General features: G+C 39.3%; 1 protein-coding gene across 2 annotated transcripts in view; it reads left to right on the top strand.

The window, feature by feature from the left end:
* The window catches only part of THSD7B (thrombospondin type 1 domain containing 7B), a 284,929-nt gene that overhangs the window by 84,107 nt on the left and 186,954 nt on the right, over positions 1-13,868 (top strand). For both annotated transcript variants that reach the window (XR_012660584.1, XM_075092835.1), the window contains exons 5-6: positions 121-290; positions 12,553-12,708. Coding sequence is in view for 1 of the 2 variants with exons in the window: in XM_075092835.1 (XP_074948936.1) it covers positions 121-290; positions 12,553-12,708 (326 nt within the window). In the remaining variant the exon portion in view is untranslated. The remainder of the gene's footprint in view (positions 1-120; positions 291-12,552; positions 12,709-13,868) is intronic.

Genomic DNA, 13,868 nt, shown 5'->3' with positions numbered 1-13,868 from the left:
CTGGGAAGTCCTGTTACAAAGATTAAACCAATTGTATTTTGTCGTGTAATAAAGTACCACTTCCTCACCCATATAGTCTTCTCAAAAGCTTGTTTTACCTGGTCTCTTTTATGTCCCAAGGTTTGCCTGGAGGACTTCTGAATGGACAGCTTGCCAAGTGTCTCTCCTCCTTGACCAGCAGGACCCTCGCCGTCACAAGCACATAGGCCTTTGTGGAGGTGGCATACAAACCCGGGAGGTCTACTGTGTCCAAATCACCATGGAGCTTGGGATGCACCGACTGAATGAAGGTATGTGTGTAGGGTCATTCTGAATTGTCTGGCCCAAGGAGGTCTGAGTAAGAGAAATGAGAGAGGAAAAGAAAAAGATAACATGCAGTCATCAGTAGACTTCAGCTAGCTAATGCCCTCATTGTATCCATGCTTACATAGGGAGGTGTTACTGGGCATTGAGGGGAGCAGGAGGGCATGGTCCTCAAGGTCCTGAGGAACTGCCAGGAGCCATGACCTTCTGGGCTGTGCTGATGCCAGTTCTGTGGGGGTGCTTGTATGGGGAGACTTCAAAGGGTGAAGGAGCTAAATTTTGCTTGGAGTTGAGTTTTCTTCCTCTCTTGTATATTAAGTAGCCCAGCCCCTTGGTAGCTGAATCCATTTATCTGTGGTTTTAGTCCTGGTTTAAAGTGTAAAAAAAGATGTCACACACCATTCCAGATATGGCTTTAGCCTTTGCTTCAGATTGATACACAGTCTTTCTTGTGATTTGAAGGGGAAAGCAAAAATAATATTGTCACAACTTCTGAGCAGACAGATGGTTTTTGGACTCTGAAAGTGAATTAATTTTCTTTTAGAAGAATAATGAGTAGCTACAGACGCATGATGTATAATTCATGTTAGGCTGTTTTATTTACTCTGTGCAGTACTCTTGCAGAATATGGTTTTAAGCAGAGATGTAAGATAATAAGATCACAATATCATATCTTAGATTTATTTCCTTACAAAGGCAAAGCAAATGTTTTCTGGATGCCCAGTGTGTCCTAGGATCCCTCACAGACCGTGAAATTATAGAAAACCAGACCCATTTTAATCTCTGCTCAGTCCATGCACAGTTGCTGCTTCTTCCAAACATCTGGCACTACCTTGCTCTCCCAACACAACCCCCCCTCTGTTGTTCTGCACAAGTATGTGATGCACATGACTTTCAAAGTAAGAAAAGTGCCGTTGATGAGAGGTGTGTAACATTTCTTGACCGTGTTCATCCTTCTGACCACTTCTGTGGTCCGTGCAGCCACTGTATGGCAAGTTGATGAGCAGCGAGCTTTAGCTGACTTCATGCATGCTTCTTTATTCTTTTTCAGTATTGTGAATTACTCAAGATTAGAGGAGTGCATCTGAAACACTTACACCAACATAATTTGTAGCAGCATTGGTGCTGTATATCCAGTGTGTGATCACCTGCAAGTTTTCCCCTTGTTCAAAGTTCAGTTCAACTTAAAAATTGCAAGCTCTCCCCTCAACACTGGGATACCTCTTCTTTGCTTTTACAGTTCTAACCCTTTCATTTTTAAAATAAAAAAAAATTTCGTATAGGCAACTAACAAAACCAAACATGCAGAGCAATTGTAGAAGGTATAAATTACTACTGCTGTTCCAAAGCAGTAGTGCAGATTTGTAGTAGTCCTTAGAAAGTGAGAACCCCATCTACTGTCAACATAGTCGCATGCAAATATAAAGAGGGAAAGCCTTCTCTGTTGTCCTTCCCTATCCAGTAATATTCAGTGTGTCTCATTTACTAGCTGATCAGCTTTTTCTTTGTATAAATAAGGAATGACATCTTTTCTGGCCTCTGTTCTGGTGATCTGATAGAATACTTTTATTCATCACTGGGGCGTCTCATATTTTATTGTACCATTTTTTCAGTGATGGGGAGAAGATGAGGAAGTTAATCCTTCTAGGTATAAGCAAATACAAAGTCTAATTGCTACTGTCAAAAGTACAGTAATTTTTCTTTCTTTGCCTCTTGAGTGTCCTTAAAGGGATCATTCAGGAATCAAACAAGCGAGTCTAATAGGATATTACCATCCATCACAGTTGTTATTCTTCTGGTTACTTCCAATAAGAGTTTGGACCTAGGCCCAATGACTTATGTGAAAGAAGATTTTGTCCCATGGTCTCCCCAGCGCCATTCTTGGATAAAATATATTGAATCCTAGTTGGAGACAGGTACCATCAGTTATGTATTCATACATATTACTCAAAGCTCTTTTATCCCCCAAGGATCTCTCTCCCATTTTTCATTTGTTTAGTCTTCCCATCTATTTCTTCTTTTATTAAAATGTGTATAGTTAGAAAGGGAGCCCCTGTGTTCTTGAGTCCCTACGTATCAGTTATTCAGAAGGTTAAGTCTGCTGAAATCTTTCTATATTTTGACTATAAAATTCCAACTTGAAGATATTGGAAGAGGAAAACTTTCACACAGGTATTACTTTCAGAAATGCATTGGTAAGATTTCATATCTTTCTTCCCCAAGAGATGACCTAACTGAGAAATTCTTGTCTTGATCCAAGTGAAGTTACGTATTTTTTAGGCCTTAAGGAGGAAGTCCATACTTTTAGCATGGGTGATGAGTATTTGGAGGCAGAAGGTCTTCCAGTCTTTGAAGTCCTTTGTAATATTCTTGCATTCTGAGACTCTTACGTCTAGACAAAGCTGGCAGGGAACACTTAGTAAATGTGTTAAGTGTTTTATCATTCAGATATCTGTATTTCTGTGTATGTAGGTAAGCCCATGTACAGGCACATAAGCTGAGAGACTGTGCTATTCTTAATGTTAGCTATTCTGTCCAAGGAATCCACATCTCTATTCAGTTGTTAGGCTTTTGTTAATTTAGACGGAACTTTAACATAATTAGCTTTAAACAGATCCTTGTGTTTTTTTCTTTAAGTATCTTACTGAATTTTAACACATTTAAATTTATAATGCTTAATTTTCTCAGAGAGGTGGCCATCTAATACTTCAAGTTTATCATTATTCTTTTGATATCCAGAGATGGAAGCAGCAAATCTACATGTTTGAAATGATGTTGCTTCTAAGGAGAAGACAAATTTTGCACAAAAAGTAGCATAGAATATGCAAGTGAGCTACCTACAGTACAGCTCCAATGTGCCCTTTCTGTCCTTCATCTCTGGATACTCCCTGATCCCTGTGCCTGGAACAAACTGGAGACACGGTGGAGGTTACTCTTCTTCATACCTCCAGAAAAGAAGTGACCTCTTCTGAATTGTGATAAGATTTTTCTGAATGTTTTTATACAAAGTTATCTGAAATGTGTTTTCCCACAATAAATTTTAATTACTCTGTGTGAACATCACTAACAAACAATCCCATGTACCAACAAAAAAGACATTTAGTAACAGTATGGAGAAAGTATTCAATGATAAGTTTATTAAATCTCTCTCCTTGCTTGGAAATACAACTCTCCTCTGAATCACAATAAATAAGTCCAATAATATGGGAATTAAAATTCCTCTTAGAGTCTGGGAATGGTGTCTGTGTTTATGTTCAAACAGTTAATAAACTCATGAGGTTCCTACATTTAATATTCTTCCTCAGGATTTTTTTAACTTGTCTCCTGAAGGCCAGGGAGTATCCTTTTGTTTTCTAATTAAATTTTGCTGTTTGGATGTATCCAGAGACTATAACTGTTTATCAGTAGTCTGGGGGATGACATGCTTTATAAACTCCTCCAGAAGCTTCCCCTCTCTTCTCTGAACTAGTTACCTACTCTCCCTAGTGACTGCAATTGCTGTTCTCTCCATATTTTCTGTAGCTTTCTAACTAGGATCTGCCTGCCCTGTCATTCTTCTGTAAAATTTGTGTCTTGTATATCTTGACATTTTTTCTTTTTTACTTGTTTGAATGAGATCCAATTTACCTCTCATTTTCAGAATTTCCTTATAATGTTTTTTGGAGCCTGTCTGCTTAAGTTTTAATTATAGGACTGAAAAGACCTTTGTGAAATACTGTTCTTCCTTGAATCTTCTTTATTGTTTACCTAGCATAGTAAAGTTGGCTAATAAAATGTATCTCTTGTTACCATCTTACCAGCAAATCATTGCAGTTCCCTATCTTCTTAACCTTTGTTCTTTCCCATCTGAAAATCCACCTCAAATTCTCATACCTCTACAAGGTTCTAAAGTTTTGTTTACAATTTTTTTGCTTAATGAGTGCCTCCATCATATTTGTCTCCATATATTTGTTTTTATTTGATCTTGGATTTCAATAGCAGGTATGTGATGTAGTTGTGTCTTCGTTATTCTTAGATGCCTTTTAGTGTTACCCTGCAAAACTTTTTCTTACAGAAGTCTCTATTACTTTTATACCCCTCTTTCCTTTGAGAGATATTCAACCCTCACCTGTCAGCAGACATAATTTCTTGACTTAATCCACTATAGTTCACCAGCCTATACCCATTTTGCTTTATTTTTAGAATGCAATTCCACCTGGTTCATCTTATATCAGCTTTTTTTATAAACTTGTATGTCACCAGCTGTAGCAGCAAAAACTCCTTTAGTCTGTGTACAATTCAAGACTCAGTAAATACTCAAGTACCTTTTCAGGTCCAATGTTACTTTCTGATCCATCCTTGTGTGTATTTACTTATGTATTTTTGTCTTACAAGCCGCTTTACTGTCAGAATCCCCAGCTGGTCTGAAAGTGAAAGTGTTCCCCTGCACTTTCATCTAAGCCACAAAACCACAGAATGGTGGGGGTTGGAAGGGCCCTCTGGAGATCATCCCGTCCAACCCCCCTGCTTGAGCAGGCACACCCAGAGCAGGGGCACAGGGCCGCGTCCAGGCGGGGTGTGAATGTCTCCAGGGAAGGGACCCCACAGCCTCCCTGGGCAGCCTGTGCCCCTGCTCTGGCACCCGCACAGGGAAGGGTTTTTTCCTCATGTTTAGCTGGAACTTCCTGTGTTCCAGCTTGTGCCTGTTGCCCCTTGGCCTGTCGTTGGGCACCACTGAAAAGAGTCCAGTCCCGTCCTCTTGACACCCACCCTTTAGATATTTATAAGCATTGATGAGATCCCCCCCTCAGTCTTCTCTTCTCCAGGCTGAACAAACCCAGGTCTCTCAGCCTTTCCTCATATGGGAGATGCTCCAGTCCCCTGAGCATCTTGGCAGCTCTCTGCTGGACTTGCTCAAGCAGTTCCCTGTCCTTGTTAAACTGGGGGGGCCCAGAACTGGATGCAGCACTCCAAATGTGGTCTCACTAAGGCAGAGTAGAGAGGGAGGATAATCAGGTCAGCCTCAGCCTCATCTCCATCCCTGGAAAGGTGATGGACGTCATGTCCAGGCTTGTAAAGGAACAGGCTATTGCAAGGAGTCAATATGGATTCACCAGGTCCTGCTTATACAAGTCTCAAAACGATAGTTTTATGGCGTTTCTCCTTACTTGTTTTCCACAGAATATCAAGCTTTCTCCCTAGTTCTGATAGTCAAAAATGTCTAATCCTTTCTTATCTGATGAGTGAACTTTTCAGACAATTCTTAATTCCCATATGGGAGATGTTTTGGCAGTGTATTTTATTTTCCAGAAATTAGTGTCTCTTTGGAGTTGTACAGAGATGAATCTGAGGACTCCTTTCATTCATATCTTGTGTTATTCTATATTTATTCTCATGCCTTTAATTCTCATCACTTTCTTTCTGCCCCTTTGTCTTTTTTTAGCTCTGAAGTATGTGGGTTTGCCACCTTTGCTCTGTACGTTCTGTTTCCTAATGAGGGTGCCACATTTTTTACCTGCAAGTTCTTTGTTCTGCTCTGAATCATGATCTTCCAATGTGAGTCTTCTGAGGGATTAGTGTTTCAAATTGGTACATGTGGTGTCTGCTCATTAAACTATGGAAGTAGTTTCAGGAAGAGGAAAAATACCAATGAAGAGTCCTATTTGAACATGCCACCACCCCCAGGGCTGCTAGCTGTCTTGTGAGCCCCCAGGTCCGACTCTTTAGAAACAGTAAGTTAGTTCTGCAGGTTGTTATCATTTATGGCTGTTACCACCCTGCATATTTATTGGGAGAAGACTGTGTTGATGGAGATAAGCTGTCTGTAGGAGTTAGTGCGGGATATGCACTGTCAGAATGAATATGAACCCTGTGTGGAGTACGAGCTCTACATTAAATGCACACTGGGGTTTTTTTTCTTTTTTTTTCTTTTTTTTTTCCTCTTCCCCCCCCCCCCCAGTTTATGCTGGTGGATCTGCAGGAATGAGAAGATTGATTTATTCTATGGAAATTTGAATTTAGGGACTTTGATGTTTAAATCCTGTTGTCCTTGTCTGGTTTATGAAATCGAAAAGGAATAGGTTAGAATATATTAGTAATGAGAAAAGTTGACTAGGACCACCGTGGGGAGAGAACTGATGGTCAGCAGTAGTGTGAAAGAAGCTTTGTTCAGCTGGCTTGTGGTACAGCAACAGGAGCTTCCAGCCTAGGGCTTAGCTGACCTGAATCACAGAAACGATGTTCTCAGGGGGAAGAATGCCCCCTCTAAGGATCCCGCTCATCCCAAGCTAGTTATTTATCATTGGAATGACCAAACTGGCTTGAAAAGATGAGAAATACACCTCTGAAGTGTAAAATATATTCAGGCAAGTCTGCATCAGATTTATATTGCTGGGATGCTGAGTTATTGATCTGTAAGCTCACCAAATGCTGAGCAGAATTTATGAGACACAGCTCACATAATGGAAAAATAAATATGTAACAGCTGGCTTCTTCGGGGGAAACCCTTCAGAAGCAAGAGAGGAAATTATTTTATTCAGATTGTTGTGGTGCTTGACAGTAGTGTTTAAATGTGTATTTCAAAAATTTTAGTTTGAATCCATTAGGGGAAAAATATTTTCCCTAATGTCTTTTAGAGATGTAATATTTTCCATTCTTTTATGTCTAGAAACTAATTAAAGTAAAATGAAGAGAATAATGTATAAAAAGACTTTGACAGTGAAAGAAGTGCACCTTCTAAAAGGTGCCTTATAAAAATATGCCCTTTTTTGTTAACAAGGTATTTGATATGATCATGAAATATTTATCCCTTTATAAATACTTTTATTTATATAGCTGGCTTTGGTATGTAGCAAATAATATGCTGCCCGGTCAGTTCAAATGAAATACTGGGTTTTAGTTCAGGGTTTTATCTCTGAAAGCTAAGATTTTAATTGTGTTTGTATTTTTGTCATTATTTTCTACCACTGGAACTGCATTAATTTTATTCAAAACAGTGATGGTTTGTTCCAAGTAATTTTGTCCTGTTGTTTTTGTGAGGACAGGGAGCTGCATTGTGTTCAAACAGTACTGTTGAGTCAGTGAAAAAATAAAAGGATTTGTATATAGAAGGGTATACCAAGAACTGGGACACTGGGGAGAGATAACGAAGCCAACGGTGGCTGGGCTGGTTCTGGATCAGGAGGCATTCAAGATTGATTTATGTTGTGAACTCAGGCCAGCTCTGTGTGGAGCGGCTCTGTTGCTTTCAGGATCTGAGCTGGCATGGCCATGCCATGAGCTAGTTTAGCGTGTCACTAGCTTAGCTTTGGGCCACCTGTACCATGTCCCAGTATGATAAATACATCCATAGTGGTGCTTTTCTTGTGGTACCAGGACTCCTGCAGTGATTTGCATTCACAGAACAGATTTCTGCTCCTTGGTGCTCATTCCTGTTGAATGCACGCTAAAGCTACCTGTAGAATGCATGCTAAAACTAGCGACGGGCAAAGTTCACACTCTTATGAGACTTTCGTGAAGTATATTCCCACCTTTGGGTTTTCTTCCCTGTTTCCCTTGTGGCGTCTCTCACCCTCTCTGATTGTATGTCCCAGTGATTTCCAGCGTCTGGTGGTCTTTTCCGGATAACAGCCTACAAGGCTCAAACATCCTGGAGAATGCCTTTTTCTTTCCTGTCATTGCCGTCACTGGCATCCCAGCATCCCTATTGCCTCCACTGTTTTTCCTGGACACTCTTAATGACTTGTCACCTCTGGTGTGCTCAGTCGTGTGACTGCTGGTGGGAAGCCCCGTGTTCACTCTGATTTTTTGCCAGATCTGCGGTTTCTGTTGATAATCCCTACAAATTCTGCTGTAGTGAAGCAACACAATATCCCAGCTGGGATCAGGATCCTGTTGTACAGCAGAGGATATGGACAGAGGGAAACTTTTTATTCCATGGAGTGCTAATAGACTGTGTCACTTTAATAAAATTGCAAGGATCTTTATTGTTCTGAAATACATTAAAACCGTTGTTGCTCTTGGCAATCCGCTATTAACAGTCTTTCATGCTGTGATTAGCCTTCTATTCATACTTTGTTTCTTGTCTATTAAGTAGATTTTAATTGAAAATGGGACTTCAACTTTGTGCCTTGTGGCTTCAAAACTAATTGATTCTTCTTAAAAGCATAAAGGCAGCCTATCCGTCAGGCATGGGGTGCAGTAGGCTTTTTAGTGCGGGGATGCACTGGACTGGAGTTGGCGCTGTTACCAGGCTAGTTAAATTACATTCACCACTTCTCCTTTGTCTAATCTTTTGTTTTTGCTATCAAGGCAAGTCTTTCAGGTTGGAGAAATTACTTACAAATGTGCTGGTTTATCCCTATTGTGTTATACACATGTAGGTGTTTTTATAACAGAACTCATTCCTTTGTGATTTTCTCAAGTAATTTCCCTTCGTATTGATCCAAGTGTCTTTGGTTCGTAAGTCCTGGCAAAGGCATTAAGAACTTTTTAAAAGATAGGCCATCCCTTTCTTGTACCCTGGCAATCATTAATTTGGCTTAGTTTTGCCAAAAGATATGATATGGTAAACATCTGGATTTTTTGCCTTGGGAATTGAATATTAGCTAAAATATGGCTGCACCAGTATATAAAAGACAGTCCTGATATTCTTTACTTGCATTCCAGATATGTTAATGATATTTAGAAATGTCTCATTTAGGTGTTAATATCATAAATATTTGGTTTTTTAATTGTAAAAGGGAAATGAATTCAAGGAAAAAAAAGTGTTATTTACCTCCGGAGGAGATGAAAAACTAAATTTGAAAGGAATCACTGCAACCAAGATGCTGTCCTATAAATTTCTCTCTCTGGCCATGAATGCTTTTTAACATAGCTTTGGGATGTATGCCTCCAAGTGTGTGTCCGTATGACTATATCCACAGATAATTTATTTATTGGCTTAAAATTACATTATGGAAATAATCGTATCAGAGCTGATTTCCTCTTCCACTCTTCCTCCAAATCACTACCTCAGTAAAAATATGTAGGGAAACAAGATACTTTAGAACCCAATTTATTATCTCCTGCTGGTAGCAATAACCTGAAAATAACAGCAAATAGTAAAATTCAAACTTGAGGCAGACAGTGGTGCTTGGAACAGCTGTGGTTGCATTTATAAGGGATAGATCCAATATAACAGCTATAGAAATGTGCAATGTTTCAGGGGCTCCCAGATTAGTACTTGATTGCTTTTTCAAGTTTGTTCTATAGATTGGGAAGAACATGGGATTTTAAAAGGTACGAACAAGTGTAATAAATAAGCGGCTACTTGAATCAGAGATACTGCCTCCCCCTCTCACTTTTCTTTTCCCTGGCTTCTGCTTTTCCCCTTCCCTCCAAAACTTGGCTAATATTTTTGCAAGGAAAATAAATACACAAAAAATACTTTTTCTGTATGAATGTAGGAAAATGCCATTACAAAGTCAATTACTGGGCAGAATCAGAAGGCTGTCTGGTACATAAAGACAGTCCTAGCAGCTGTGTTCATTTATCATACATATAATATGAGTTTTTTTCCTGAACAGGGTGTCCCCAGCCAGGCTATCTGTGCCTTTTTGGAGGCTGGCATGCATGAGAATGTTGGTGTTTAAAAGATTCACAGAAAAAACCCACCTTATAGTTCATTAAAAAATAAAAAAAACCACAAACAAACAAAAAACTGCCAAGGTATTTAATAGAGTATGAAAGAATAGCAATGGAAAATCACATCATGCTGTTAAATAAAACTGATGGAAGTCAACTGATGGAAATCAGAGTTGTCAATCAAATGGCTGAAGAAGGGTTGAAACTCTTTTAGAGAGGACCCCGCTGGTCCATCCAGTCGCTCTGGCTATTGTGCTGGAAAGTGTGGCTCGCTATACCTGCCTGGTTTTGGAAAAGGATGCTATTGTACGTGAATTTATTAATGCAGCTTTTTTCTTATTGTTCTTGTCTTGTTCTTGAAGACTTTCACTGGAGGATTGTGGTCAGTGTAGAGTGAGTATGAACTGGCACAGATCTAGAGTATATTTGGGTATTTGATTAGAATAGTCTGTGTATTTTCTGATTTACATTTTACAGAATATATAGAATTACTTAAGGAAGTGGGTAAACAAGCAGTCTTATTCTAGTGACAAGTAGGACGTTGCAAAAGAGTTACCAGTGCTAGAATTAAATAGGGCATCAGCCTGAGGGAGGAGGAGGAGCAGGAAAGTGGTTGACAGGGAGAGGAAGGCAGGGTTTTCTCCAAAATAGGAAGGAGTCTTCCATGAGTCTGGGATGGCTGATAGGCTCTGCCTACCAACAAAAACCTGCCCCTTTAACTTTTTGTAGTCAATCTTTCTTATCTTTCTTTTACCCAAACTCAGTTTAAAATACCCTCGGCACCACTGGTGTTAGCTGGTTAGTTTTCAAGGCAGGAGAACCAGCCTGCTTTATCTAGTGACTTCCACATTTAGATAGTTAAATGGCAATATAGAAACAATTTAAAAATCAGTGAGGGAGAAAGAGCCGTTGCTAACAGCGATGTCTTGGGTTAGAGCAAAGTAGGACTGGACTTTATTCCTTGGGTTGACCATATGCACTCAAACTTATTTCCTCTCATTTCTTCAAGTGAACTCTCCAAAACTGATTCAGTTTTGCAGCGCTTGATGCTGAAAGGCAGGTTAAGCCATGCATGAGACTTCTTGGTGAAAAAATACTCTTATCCTTAAAACTCTAATATTTATCTCATTCTGTCTGTCGCTTCACTTGCAAGGTCTCTAGAAAAGTTCTGTTTATGTTAGCGTTCAGCGGAATTGAATTTATGTCACCTTTTTGTAATCTCTAAATGAACATTTCAAAGGCATTACAGTATCTCAGAAATCATTCAGAAAATGTTCTTTTTTACTAACATATTATCTTTCAGCTTAGAATTAAATCACATCAGTTGTTTAATCCTGTTATTCCGATGAGCTGGAACCATAAGCACTGATATTGGTTTTAAGTCTCAGCTTCAGGATGTGCAAATCAAAATTTATTGGGATTTTTAGCACTGAACTCTTGTGTTTTGAAAAAAAAAAGTTGTGTTTTTCTTCAAATGATTAATTTTAAAGAAAGTGGTAGAATATCAGAAAAAGAAATGATTACTCATATATTTGGCATATTTTTATAAAATCTTTTAAAGTCAATTCCATGCGTGGAAGCAAAGAAAAATAGACATTAAAAATAAAAATGAGGATAAAGCAAACTCAGTAGCTATAAAAATTAATGAAGCCTTGGTAATACCATGGCAGAGTAAACTCAAACAAGCCTTTGCCTTTTGAAAGACTGCTTTGATATTGATTTATCTAAAGAGACAGCCAAAATCAGCTCATAATGTAATTGAAACGCAATATCATATAATGACTCAGAAGATAGATTTAAGAGTCTTTCCCTTTCTTTTCCTTCCTCCCTCTGCTCCAAATAAAAAGGCAAGAGAAGTTAATTGAAACTAGAAATCTCTTATGATAAATGAAAATACAAAGGGAATCAGCTTTCCAAAGATATTGTCAGTATGAACAAAATTGGTACTTTGGCAGAGTTTGGGGTCGGCTCATCTCATAGATAAAGAGGTTTGGAGTTCCATGCTTGCCTTGTGTGCAGGTAATTCAAATAAACGTCTCACCTCCCAGGCAGGAAAGACACTTTCTGAATTACGTGTGTGTAAAAGAAACCAAGAGCTCTGCTCAATTTTATTGAAAGTAGATGAAGAAAATTCAAAGGTCTGGCTCCTGCATCTGTAATCCAGAGGTGACGGTGCCCCTGAAGGGGGTGGGTACGGGGAGATTCCCCTGTGCTCAGGCTTTTGTCACCTGCCTCTGCCTGGCTCCCAACTGCAGCATGAGCTTTTTGGATTTCCTTCTTATACATTTTTCTCTTCAATTTGGTGTAAAGAGGTCTCCTTGGCCATAAATGCGGGGGATTAGATTCCAGTTTGTTGCTCTAGCATTGTAGAAAATCAGCACTGAATTTATTATTAAAGCACCTGTTTATCATTAAGCATAGTCTTAACTGGCCTGCTGAATATAGATAGTTTAGATAAAACTTTACGTGCCTTGCTGAAGAGAGGATTAACTTTTTGCTCTGTAGATAAGACCCTAAAGAAGTACTGGCTTTTGGTGCATTCGGGTGCTAAGGCCAGCAGGAAACTTCAGAGCTCTGTGTGTTGGTCAGGGCAAAGTTACAGCCCTGCTTTTCTTTTTTCCTCTCTTTTTTTTTTTTTTCTTTTAGTTACTAGACCAGTTGATGGGAAGCTATGCCTGGGTCCTGCTCCCTCCGCCTCCCAGCTGTGTAACCTGCCGTGCCTGTCTGAGTGCGTGGTGTCCGCCTGGTCGGTGTGGGGCCCCTGCCTTCCCGAGAACTGCCAGGACCACCAGGGAAGAAGAGGTAACAACTGCTCTTATAAATTGCTTGCAGCGTTGGAGGATCTAAAGCGAGTAATGGAATATTATGATAAGATTGCAAAAGCAGTGGTGTCAAATTCTACATTGGGAGCTTAATGTATTTTTTTTAAATTAATCTAACATAGGATGAAGCTGTTAGATGTATGGACAGGAGTGGGATATGACCTTTAAAAGCTTTTTTGCAGTTATTCATGAGAGATGAAAAAAAAAAAAAAAGAGATTTTCAGCCTGATTCAGATCCTTTTATCCTGCACTGGACTTGTAGAAAAGGAAGATTTCTTGGGATAGCAGCTTCAGACCTCCGTAGTGCCAGGCTGTCCCTCGCTGATCCCCCTCTGAAGTCCTGCTGCATGCCTGGATTTGAGGGCAATGCTTGGGTGAGCTTGGAAGGTGTCAGGACTGAGGTGTAGCCCACAGCCCTGCTGTCTTGGAGTTAGGCTGACCCAAGAGATTTTTCTCATTGTTCTGGGTTTGATTTAAATTCCTGGAAGGAGAGTATGCAAATAGCATTTAATCCCCCTGGTTCTTAATTGATTAGTGTACATGTTGGTTGCTGCAACGCTTTGAGATTCATTGGAGAGCCTTTCCTAAGGCTCTGAGTTGAAAAGATGACTGTTGGGGTTCATGTCAGGGAATTAATATTATTGTTTGGAAATTACACTTTTCTGAAAAGAGCATAAGTTTTTGAAGTGATTGGAGCTGGTCAGAGGTTTTCCCATGGAAAAAAGAAATAATAATAAAAATATATGGTTAAATATAAAGATTTGCAAAACCATTTCATTTTTAAACTGTTTTGAATGATTTCTTTTTGCTGGTCTGAGAATGGTGGAAGTTTGGTCTGTTACATTCTCTGGAATGTTTTATTTTTCATTTTCTTTTCTGTTTCCTGGCCAAGGCATTTTCCATGTGGCCTCCACTAATGCTGTATATTTGCCCCTTGTCTCAGACTGTTGTAGGAAAGACCACCATGTATTTTTTAATGCCTTTCTTAGAATTCTGTGTCATTTACATAACAAAACGTGCTGAAAGACACTTGCGTATTAGTTCTGCATTTTATATAGCAACATGATCTTTGGTTTTATTCAAAAGGAGGTAGATTATGTAATCAATTCTTTCATTATTTCTGTAACCTTTTTCTTCCAC

This window comes from Phalacrocorax aristotelis, chromosome 5, assembly GCF_949628215.1.
Source record: "Phalacrocorax aristotelis chromosome 5, bGulAri2.1, whole genome shotgun sequence".
NCBI classification, from domain to species: Eukaryota; Metazoa; Chordata; class Aves; order Suliformes; family Phalacrocoracidae; genus Phalacrocorax; species Phalacrocorax aristotelis.
This window is presented reverse-complemented; position numbering and strand designations above follow the sequence as displayed.